Source organism: Tachysurus vachellii, chromosome 4 (genome assembly GCF_030014155.1).
Source record: "Tachysurus vachellii isolate PV-2020 chromosome 4, HZAU_Pvac_v1, whole genome shotgun sequence".
NCBI lineage: Eukaryota > Metazoa > Chordata > Actinopteri > Siluriformes > Bagridae > Tachysurus > Tachysurus vachellii.
In genome coordinates, this window is record NC_083463.1 from 985,212 (window position 1) to 996,886 (window position 11,675).

Here is an 11,675-nt window from a genome sequence, read left to right on the forward strand (position 1 = left end):
AGCCCCATAACTGTTTTCCTGTCTGGAACCTCACTTGGAAACTGGCATGACACTCAAAGTTTTGTTACAGCAAATGTTACTCCTGATATTCATTCACAATGTGGCTTGGAGATTTCATTCTATGGCCAAATGTTCGTCTAATTAAATAAAAGGTTAATATTTTATTAAAAAAATGATTTTAATGATTTTTGATTTTTTATCAACCCCAAAACAAAATATATGTATAGACAGCTACAGCTTTGGATCACAAACTTTATTATTATAATTTACATTATTATTTATAATAATACAGTCTATTTACATCAAAATAAGAATATGTAAACATAGTGTGTGTGGTATTGCCTGGACCTGCTGGAGAAACAGCTTTTGGTAGTACTTTTGCCTCGGCCACACCTACATGGACCTACTGGTCCAATTCAAAGCCCGTGTGCCATCCGATCTACTGGCTGCTCAGGACACCACTCTGACGATCACATCCCTTTACTATTTCTGATATTTATTCATCCATCCATCAGCATACATCTCTACCCTAACTGAATATATAAATAATAATTATCTAAATTAAGGAATATTTGAATAATTAATGAGTCAATTAAAATGGATTAAATAAGACTGTAGAAAAGTTATCTAGGAATAATATCACCCTCAGTATGTAATAGCAATGATTTTCTATTACAAAATTGAAAATAGTAAACAAATAATTCAGACTGTTTATTTAAAGCCAGTCAATTTTATTTCTAACCATATAGTTGAAATACAATGCTTTATTCACCTTCAAAAGGATTCATTTCCCAAATTCCCTGATTACAGAGTAACTCTGGATGGTCTTTCTATTACATCATGTGCAGCATTTGAAGCTCACATATAATAAAATCACAAGGGTAGCCTTCTTTTATCTCAGAAATATTACTAAGATAAGAAATATGATGTTATTACATGATGCAAAAACACTAGTTCATGCATTTGTTACCTCTAGGTTGGATTATTGTAATGCTTTACTGTCTGGATGTTCCAGTAGGAGCATAAACAAGCTCCAGTTAGTCCAGAACTCAGCAGCTAGAGTCCTAACTAGAACCAGAAGATATGAACATATCACCTCTATCTTATCCTCATTGATTATAAATACTATTTCTGACTTATAAAGCATTGAATAGTCTCGTGAACCTTTAATAGTTTATGACCACACCTTCTGAGATCAAAACGTGAAGGGTCTTTGTTTGTACTGCAAATACAGAAGTCTACAGTATAGAATTTATATATATTTTTACAGACAGTCGATAAAACATTCACTATATTGTAGGCCATTAAGGTGCACATAGCCTAGACATATAGACGGGACTCTAAAAGCAAAATTTTTGTTGCGCTTAGACTACAGAGTGTGTAAACACACTATTATCTCTCTACGTGCACTACAGAGAGTGTAAACACACTATTATCTCTCTATGTGCACTACAGAGTGTGTAAACACACTATTATCTCTCTATGTGCACTACAGAGTGTGTAAACACACTATTATCTCTCTATGTGCACTACAGAGTGTGTAAACACTATTATCTCTCTATGTGCACTACAGAGTGTGTAAACACACTATTATCTCTCTATGTGCACTACAGAGTGTGTAAACACACTATTATCTCTCTATGTGCACTACAGAGTGTGTAAACACACTATTATCTCTCTATGTGCACTACAGAGTGTGTAAACACACTATTATCTCTCTATGTGCACTACAGAGTGTGTAAACACACTATTATCTCCCCTGTAGTGCACTAACATAGGAAGTAGAAAGTCATTTAGGACTCAGCCACTGTTAGCCGAGTTGAACTTACCTTGATCTTTCCAGCAGAACACAGTTAAGCACCTGAAATACACCACAACGGATCAGATGGAACTGTGGAGGTAAAACCCTGTCAGAAATATTTTACTGACAATCAGCAAAATGCTGCACGTCTTCTTCTATCTCTACGAAAGTGTGACGGTCACAGTGCCACCTACTGGAGCAGTGGACACTCGGGAACCGGTTCATAAATGAAAATAATATAAAATACACATCTGTAATATTTCTAAAGCATATAATAAAGTGCTGAACCAGACTCATGTTTTGTTAATCTATCCCTAGATAACCAGCAGGTATCAGTCCACTGGCTTATACTTGTCTGTGCTATGTTTTACATTATTAATAAGGATTTATTGTGAAACCACCTAATTAGGATGAAAAGTGTACAGAAAAATATCTTACATTAATACACAGACCACTTCTCTTTCTTTTTATTAATCACCAGAGATGTTAGAAGTGAATTTACAAGGACAGGACAGAAGGCAATCTTCAGCTGAAAACTCTGCATGACTTTCACAATGCTGTTGATGAACATCACATGCATAATATTAGCTTTCTTACTTCCTGTAACCAAACCATCTTAGCCTATTTAGATTTCCATGATTGGTGGTGGTGGTTTTCACCATTGAAATCTGTAAAGATTACACTGGAACGTACTGCCAAGCTTTTGACAGCAATGAATATACTGTTTGTACTGTAGCTCAATATTCATCATGACAAAGGTCTGAACCACCATTCTGACCCATCTTACCCAGTTATAAAGGGAAGTATTACTGTAAAAAGACTGACGGAGGAGTGTCAATTCTTCATTGTATTTTAGATTATATTTCAAGTCACAGAGAACACATTTTCCTCCACTCTGACATTTGATGTGAACACTGTATCTGTATGATTTTATAGATTTTCTAATGAGAACTGCTGCATGTTCTCAGCTGTGTGAATCTGTTTGTGTTTGTTGAAAGTTTGTGTGTAGTGAACGTCTTACCGCAAAGTGAACACCGGTACAGTTTCTGTCCTGTGTGATTGTGCTGATGTTGCTGGAGATTACAGAGATACATGTAAGCAAAGCTATAACCATAAAGTGAGCAGCAATATGGGTTCAAGCCTATGTGAAGAAACTGGTGATTTTTAGATAACTCTTTTGACTGAAGTTGACAGCTTTTCTCCTGAGTGAATTCGCTGGTGTTTCAGGAGATTTTTGTGGTTTTAAAAACTCTTCCCACGCTGGGAGCCGGAGTAAGGCTTCTCTCCAGTGTGAACCCGCTGGTGTACATGGAGTGTCTCCTTTGTTAAATTTTTCCCCACACTTCAAGCAGTGATATGGCTTTTCTCCTGTGTGAATGCGTTGGTGATGTTTGAGAGTAATCTTTGCCTAAAGATCTTCCCACACATTGTGCGCATTAGTGATAAACTTCTTGTACTCTTGTACTTTTTGTTCTGTAAAGCTGGTTTGAGAAGATGTCAATTGTAAAAAGTGCTATACAAATAAACTTGAATTGACTTGAATACTTTATTTATCGATGTAGGAAATTCACAAATTCTAGCAGTGTCTACAAATAAGGCATAAAATAAATTCTAAAAATTCTTAAAAAAAAAGTCATTTCAATTATTAATTATAAACCTAATACTGTCACAGCCAGAAGACAGAGGTACGTCAAAACAACAGAGTTTATTGACAATAGGTAGTGAAATGAGGTGAACGATGGTGAAACAGTGCAGATGAAGCTCCAACACACACACGGGATCACTGGAAGCAGAACCACACGGATTAGCTTCTTGGGAGGACGATGAACTTGGATGACTACTGCATAAAGAGAGATAAAGAGTCAGGTTAGTAGACACAGCGTGCAATAGCAGTTAGCGCGTATGAGACCGGACAAGGTGTGTGTGTGTCTTTTATGTGTGGTGGTAATGATGGGTGCCAGATAACGGTGATCAGAACTCAGGTGATGAGGATCTGGTTTGCTGAGTGAGGGGAGACCCTGGCGATTCCATGACCCCCGAGGGTCCGCTCCTGAGGACCGCTGCAAACTCCGGCGCCGAGGTGGGTGGCCTCTACTTCGGGGTGCGGGCTTGTTGGGGTGGGCATTGTGGAAGTCACGAAGGAGTTCGGGGTCCAAGATGTCATCCTTGGGGACTCATGAACGTTCCTCTGGGCCAAACCCCTCCCAATCAACGAGATACTCTAACCTGCCACCTCGGCGCCTGGAGTCCAGGAGTTGCCGGACAGTGTACACGGCGTGATCTTCTTCGAGAGGGGGGGCTTCTTCGCCAGGTCCTGTGAGGGGAGAAGGAGAGACAGGTGAGTGGTACATTTTAAGTGAAGAGACGTGGAACACTGGGTGATTCCGGTAGTGCGAGGGGAGTTGGAGCTCAAAGGTTACCGGATTGACCTCCTTCACGACGACAAACGGGCCAATAAATCGGGGACTCAGCCTTTTGCAGGGTAGGCGTAGGCGGATATTCTTTGTGGACAGCCAGACCCTGTCCCCGACCTTGATGTTGGGTGTCGGGGCATGACGAACATGCTGTTGCTGGCGCCTGACAGCCCACTGCAGGTGATGATGTTCCAAACTCTCTCGCTCTCCTGGAACCAGTGCTGGACAGACGGGACTTCTGAGGGCTCTTCTGTCCAGGGGAACAAGGGAGGTTGATAGCCGAGCACGCACTGAAACGGTGTTAGGCCGGTGGTCTGCTGACGTAGAGAATTCTGTGCGTACTCGGCCCACGGGAGAAACTGGCTCCAAGAGTTCTGGTGATGATGGCAGAAGGTTCAGAGGAAATGGTTACTCTCCTGTATCTTTCGTTCAGTTTGGCTGTTGGACTGTGGGTGATAACCTGAGGAGAGACTGACGGTCACATCTAGGAGCTTGAAGAACGATTTCCAGACCCTGGAAACAAACTGCGGACCTCTGTCAGACACAATGTCTTCAGGCAGGTCGAAATACCGAAATATGTGCTGAAATAACAGCTCTGCACTTTCCATGGCTGTGGGCAAACTCTTAAGGGGTATGAGTCTTAACATCTTAGAGAAGCGATCGACTACCACAAAAATGCGGGTGTTACCTTGTGAGGCTGGGAGGTCCGTAGTGAAGTCCACTCCCAGATGCGACCAGGGACCATGAGGAATGGGTAACGGGTGGAGTTTTCCACTGGGAAGCTGGCGTGGTGTCTTTGCTATAGCACAATCCTTACACCCCCTCACGAACCTTCTGATGACCGGAGCCATGCTGGGCCACCAGAAGCGATGTTTCAGCAGTGAGAGAGTTTGTTGTATGCCGGGATGACCAGTGCCTAGAGAAGTATGTGCCTTAGTGATTAAAGGAACACGATGAGACAATGGTACATACATGTGACCTTCTGGGCAGCCCGGTGGTACAGGTGTTGTGTTCGGGATCGTGTCCTCCTCGCTCCACTTGATGGGACAGACGAAGATCTTGGCCGGCAGAATGGTTTCGGGAGGCGTGTGGTCATTTTCGGGAGAAAGCATTCTCGACAAAGAGTCAGCTTTGCAATTTTTGTGTCTTGGACGGTAAGCAATAATGAAATCAAAGCGAGTAAAGAATAGGGCCCATCTGGCTTGTCTGGCGTTCTTCCGCTTAGCTTCCCGGAGATACTGGAGGTTCTTATGGTCCGTCAGCACTGTAAAGGGATGCCGGGCGCCTTCAAGCCAATGCCTCCATTCCTGTATCCATTCAGTGTATATCATCACGTACCGGTTCAGCAGGTCTCGGAAAATGGTGTGCATAAAGTCCTGGAAGACGGACGGAGCGTTAACCAGGCCATACGGCATGACCAAATATTCCCAGTGGCCAGTAGGGGTCACAAAAGCGGTCTTCCACTCATCTCCTTTCCGGATACGTATAAGGTTGTATGCACAGCGAAGATCGAGTTTGGTGAAGATTTTGGCACCTCGGAGCTGTTCGAGAGCCGATGGAATTATAGCGGAATTATTTGGTAATTTGGTTCAGCCCTCTATAATCAATACAGGGTCATAACCCACCATCTTTTTTGGAGACGAAGAAGAAGGATGATGCAGCAGGGGAAGTTGACGGTCGTATATATCCTTGAGCCAGGGCTTCTCTGATGTACTTGTTCATGGCCTCTTGTTCGGGGATCGTCAAGGAATAGACTTTTCCTTTAGGCACTGGTTCACCCGGAAGGAGGTCAATGGCACAGTCCCAAGGCCGGCGAGGCGGGAGTTTTGACGCTCTCTTGGGACAAAAGACATCTTTGAAGGCGACGTATTCTGGTGGGATAGAGACAGACACAGTATTCTTAGGGCTTTCAATAGAGGTGCTGCATACCTTCAGTGGCTTAGGAGGACGACAAGGTTTAGGGATTTTCTGAAAGCAGCAAAGAAAACAATGGTCACTCCAACGTTTCACTTCACCAGTGTCCCAAGAGAGCTCCGGATGATGCTGCATCAGCCAGGGTCTTCCCAAGATCACCTCGGCCGTCAAGTTCTCCAGGACCAGAAGTTTGATCTTCTCCTGATGAAGGCACCCCACGGTCAGTGTGAGTTCACCGGTGCAGTGTTGGATGGAGGACTGGTTGAGTGGTTTGCCAGTCACTGTATGGACCTTTAGTTTCTGGGGTATCCGTTCCCTCATAATGTTGAGTCGGGTGCAGAGCTGGGCGGAAATGAAGTTCCCGGCTGTCCCCGAGTCGAGAAAGGCGGACACTGTAACGGATAGATTGGGACGAGATAACTGAACTTTGGTGGAAAGTGGAGTGGTAATGTGGGGTTCAGGTTGAACCATACTCACCAATGCCCTCGGAGGGCGGATGGGACAGTCACCAATGGAATGTCCCTTGCTCGCACAGTACAGGCAGAGACCCTGGGTCAGCCATCGATGACGTTCTGTTGTTCTGTTCTGCTAGACGTTCTGCTAGGGCCCTGGAGAAGGCGGTTCTGATAGGTGAGTCTGTGGAAGAACATTTGGGGTGCATGATAACATACGACTTTCCGTTCGAACGGCTCGTTGGATAAAATTCTCCAACCCCATGGTGTCATCGAAGGCTGATAATTGAAGAAGTAGTTCTGGTTTTAAGCCATTACGGTAAGTTGTTAGAAGCGCTCGCTCATCCCAACCGCTAGCTGCCGCTAGCGTGCGAAACTGCATATTCCTTGATGGAATATAAAAAGGATCCGTCTTGATGCCAGATGGACTCGGCCCACCGGAGCGCTTTTCCGTGAGTAATGAGATGATAAAGGAAATCTTGCTGCGATCTCTGGGAAAATGAGACGGTTGCATTTCAAAGATCAATGAACACTGGAGGAGAAATCCCTTACATTCTTCCGCGACTCCGGAGTAGGGCGTGGGTTTGGCCATGGGAACCGTGACGACAGTAGCACTGTTCTTCGTGGGGATCTGGGGGTGCAACGGTTGTCCCGGTGTCTGTAGCAACTCCTGTCTCAGCATGTCGTCCAGTCCTTGGTAGGTGTCCGAGTTCTGAGAAGACATAATTTTGTGGTCCGGTCTTCTGTCACAGCCAGAAGATAACGGAGACAGAGGTATGTCAAAACAACAGAGTTTATTGACAATAGGTAGTGAAATGAGGTGAACGATGGTGAAACAGTGCAGATGAAGCTCCAACACACACACGGGATCACTGGAAGCAGAACCACACGGATTAGCTTCTTGGGAGGACGATGAACTTGGATGACTACTGCATAAAGAGATAAAGAGTCAGGTTAGTAGACACAGCATGCAATAGCAGCTAGCACATATGAGACCGGACAAGGTGTGTGTGTGAGTGTCTTTTATGTGTGGTGGTAATGACGGGTGGCAGGCGACGGTGATCAGAACTCAGGTGATGAGGATCTGGTTTGCTGAGTGAGGGGAGAACCTGGCGATTCCGTGACAAATACAAAATATTGGAATTTAAAGAATTGTCCCAGAAGTACCAACCTATAAAATTATGGCTAGGATCTATATAGTAACAACCAGCCAGATAAATAGCTGCACACACTGTAACGTTTCATTAGGGCTGAGATCCAAATGAGTCCTGATTGTATATAAAGGTCACTACAGAGTGTGAAAACATCACTATTATCTCTCCCGTGTAGTGCACTAACATATTTTAATTCTCTATCATTGAATACATTAACTCTGGTTCACTGAGTCACAGACTTATATGAAATGTTCAAATTATTTAATTTTTAATTTTTAAAATATAATAAGCACGGGGGGGGGGCATGGTGGCGTAGTGGTTAGCATGTTCGCCTCACACCTCCAGGGTTGGGGGTTCGATTCCCGCCTCCGCCTTGTGTGTGTGGAGTTTGCATGTTCTCCCCGTGCCTCGGGGGTTTCCTCCGGGTACTCCGGTTTCCACCCCCGGTCCAAGACATGCATGGTAGGTTGATTGGCATCTCTGGAAAAATTGTCCTTAGTCTGTGATTGTGTGAGTGAATGAGAGTGTGTGTGTGTGCCCTGCGATGGGTTGGCACTCCATCCAGGGTGTATCCTGCCTTGATGCCCGATGATGCCTGAGATAGGCACAGGCTATGACCCGAGAATAGTTCGGATAAGCGGTATAAAATGAATGAATGAATGAATAAGCACACAGCAAACAGCAGAGAAAGTGCTAGTTCAAGTATTTCTTAATCCACAGGTCTTTAATTGTTGTTTGAATATATCCAGTGACTCAGCTGTCTGGACCTCTAGGGAAAGTTCATCCCACCACCTCGGTGCCAGACAGAAAAGAGTCTTCTTGTTTACTTACATCTTACCCTGAGAGATGGTGGGACCAGTGGAGCAGTGCTGTAGATCTGAGGGTGTGAGGTGCACTGTGAGGAGTGATGAGGGCTTTGTAGGCAAGCATCAGTGTTTTGAATCTGATGTGTGCAACTACAGGAAGCCATTGGAGGAGCGCAGCAGTGTGGTGGTGTGGAGACCTTAGACAGGTTGAAAACAAGTCATGCAGCTGCATTTTGGATCATTTGCAGAGGATGAATTGCGTTCATAGGTAGACCTGACAGAGAGAGCTGCAGTAGTCCAGTCTTGAGATGACAAGAACTGAACAAGTACCTGAGCAGCCTGTGTGGAGAAAAGTTGAACTTACCTTGACCTTTCCAGCAGAACACAGTTAAGCACCTGAAATACACCACAACGGATCAGATGGAACCCTGTCAGAAATATTTGAATGTAAAGATGATTAGTAGAGTCGAAGAGCTCAGATCATCAATCAGAAAAACTGCAGCACATCTTCATCTGTTATTCGGCCCAGTAGAGGGTTGCTGCTGCCTTGGATTCTAGCGATGGCTGTAGAGGAGTCCAAAACTTCACAATCTTGCTCATGTTCATCATGGTGAATACTGTAAATGTTATAAAAAGCCTAACGTTAACTTGTTTCCCTTAATCCTGTTAGTTATTTACTTTCATTTCATTTAGTAACCAGTACAAGTTCCAGATCAGTATAATATCCTGGGGACTGTAAACTTGCACACATGTTCCTCCAACCTTAAGGTGGCCATGAGCTACTTAATTAGTATTATTTATTTACAAAGATTATTGCAATACGCCATACCGTGTTTGAAATCAATACAAATTCACAAATGCAGCATTTATCAGTTCTTATTGTCAGATTTTGTTCCTTCATTTACATGTGTGTATTTTTTTGTTCTTGTCTTATGTTTGTTAGAGACTAACAAACCCCCCAAATCAAGTTCCCAGTGAAATGCTCTCTGACAACAAATGCAATGATTTTGCAACCCTTTTCTCTGAGAAAATCAGTAATATCAGAATGGCAATCAATACGGCCTCATATGGTAATGTGGTCAGTAAGACCTCATTACAACAACCTCAAAAATTTGTCATTTTCTCAGAATTTGACATAATTGATATAAAAACCTTGGAAGAAACAGTACAACATCTTAAAGCATCAACTTGCAGCCTTGACACCCTCCCCACATCCTTTCTCAAAAAGGTACTTAACTGTTTAGAAGCTGACCTCTTAAAAATAGTAAATACTGTACCTCTCTGCTCACAGGCACTTTTCCAGAGTCCCTAAAAACGGCAGATGTTAATCCTCTCCTAAAAAAGAGTAACCTAGACAAAACCATACTTAGCAACTACAGACCAATCTCAAATCTTCCTTTTATAGGCAAGATCATTGAAAAGGTTGTTTTCAATCAGCTGAACAAATTCTTAAACTCAAATGGCTATCTGGACAATTTTCAGTCTGGTTTCCGCCAACATCACAGCACAGAGAGAGTGCTCATAAAGATAATAAATGATATTCTCTTAAACTCTGATTCAGGTAAAATATCAGTGCTGGTGCTACTAGATCTTAGTGCTGCCTTTGACACGGTAGATCACACCATACTCTTACATAGACTGGAAAACTAGGTAGGGCTTTCTGGGATGGTCCTCAAATGGTTTAAATCATACCTAAAAGGGAGAGGTTACTATGTGAACATAGGTAACCATAAATCTGAGTGGACATCCATTTCATGTGGAGTCCCACAGGGCTCAATTCTTGCACCGCTTCTCTTTAATTTGTATATGCTCCCAATTGGTCAAATAATGAAAAAGAACCAAATTGCTTACCACAGCTATGCAGATGACACCCAGATATACTTAGCCCTGTCCCCTAATGACTACAGCCCCATTGACACTCTATGTAAGTGCATTGATGAAATTAACAGTTGGATGCGTCAAAACTTCCTCCAGTTAAACAAAGACAAAACCGAAGTCATTGTAATCGGAAATAAAGATGAAACTCTCAAGGTTAACACAAACCTTGACTCTAGGGGTCTAAAGACACAAAATAAAGTCAGAAATCTTGGTGTAATTTTAGAGTCTGACCTTAATTTCAGTAGTCATGTGAAAGCGATAAGCAAATCAGCTTACTACCATCTCAGAAATATAGCCAGAATTAGATGTTTTGTCTCAAGACAGGACTTAGAGAAACTTGTTCATGCTTTCATCACCAGCAGGGTGGATTATTGCAATGGACTCCTTACTGGGATCCCAAAAAGACCATTAGACAGCTGCAGCTCATACAGAACGCTGCTGCCAGAATTCTGACCAGAACCAAAAAATCTGAGCACATCACTCCAGTCCTCAGGTCTTTACACTGGCTTCCAGTTACATTTAGAATAGATTTAAAGTATTGTTACTCGTTTATAAATCACTTCATGGCTTAGGACCAAAATACATTACAGATATGCTAACTGAATATAAACCAAGCAGACTACTCAGATCATTAGGATCAGGTCAGTTAGAGATACCAAGGGTTCACTCAAAACAAGGTGCGTCAGCATTTAGTTATTACGTCACCTATAGCTGGAATCAGCTTCCAGAAGAGTTCAGATGTGCTTCAACAAATAGACACTTTTAAATCAAGATTAAAAACACATCTGTTTAACTCTGCATTTACTAAATGAGCACTGTGCTGCTTCACACTGACTGCACTTTTTGTCCAAATCACTTTTACTCCTGTTTTATTCTTTTTAACATATTTGAAACTGTTTTTATCAAAATCACATTAATTTTTTTTAATTGTTCTTTGTTTTTATTATGATTTTATCGTGTGTCTCTTATTTTTACATATATTATAAATTTTTTTCCTCTCTTATAAACTGTTTTCTAATTTCTATGTAAAGCACTTTGAATGACCTCTGTGTATGAAATGTGCTATACTGTACAAATAAACTTGCCTTGCCTCGCCTTTATTGTCTGTGAGGTGTTGTCTCTACTGTATGTACTGGAAGTGTATGACACAAACAAATTTCTTGTATGAGCAAGCATCCCATGGAACAAACCCTGAAGTCCTCAGTACTCTTTATATAAAAATAAAAAAGGAACACCTTTGATACGAAAGGTAATAT

General features: G+C 42.5%; 2 protein-coding genes across 3 annotated transcripts in view; both read right to left on the bottom strand.

Annotated features, from left to right (window-relative positions):
- The window catches only part of LOC132844065 (zinc finger protein 850-like), a 29,039-nt gene extending 19,026 nt beyond the window's left edge, over nt 1-10,013 (bottom strand). The window contains exon 1 of the mRNA XM_060867225.1: nt 8,912-10,013. The gene's annotated coding sequence lies outside the window, so the exon portion shown is untranslated. The remainder of the gene's footprint in view (nt 1-8,911) is intronic.
- LOC132844138 (uncharacterized) lies at nt 3,334-8,773 on the bottom strand. Of its 2 annotated transcripts, XM_060867326.1 has the most exons (4): nt 8,574-8,773; nt 7,445-7,510; nt 7,134-7,324; nt 3,334-6,765 (listed from the first exon to the last, which is right to left on the bottom strand). In XM_060867326.1, exons 1-4 carry the CDS (start codon nt 8,771-8,773, stop codon nt 6,635-6,637), a joined length of 588 nt encoding a protein of 195 aa, XP_060723309.1. In that variant the 3' UTR covers nt 3,334-6,634. The 2 variants fall into 2 exon arrangements, with proteins under 2 accessions (XP_060723309.1, XP_060723308.1); XM_060867325.1 differs by having other exon boundaries at nt 3,334-7,324.
- Nucleotides 10,014-11,675: the final 1,662 nt, after the last annotated feature.

What these genes read in the sequence shown, in the direction of transcription:
- LOC132844138 (XM_060867325.1), bottom strand. Translation starts at nt 8,773, where the DNA reads ATGCAGCTGCATGACTTGTTTTCAACCTGTCTAAGGTCTCCACACCAC. An exon ending in TGGTCCCACCATCTCTCAGG is followed by an intron (nt 7,511 to 8,573) that starts GTAAGATGTAAG and finishes CTCTTTATGCAG; the next exon opens with TAGTCATCCAAGTTCATCGT. An exon ending in TCTGCTTCCAGTGATCCCGT is followed by an intron (nt 7,325 to 7,444) that starts GTGTGTGTTGGA and finishes TGGCTGTGACAG; the next exon opens with AAGACCGGACCACAAAATTA.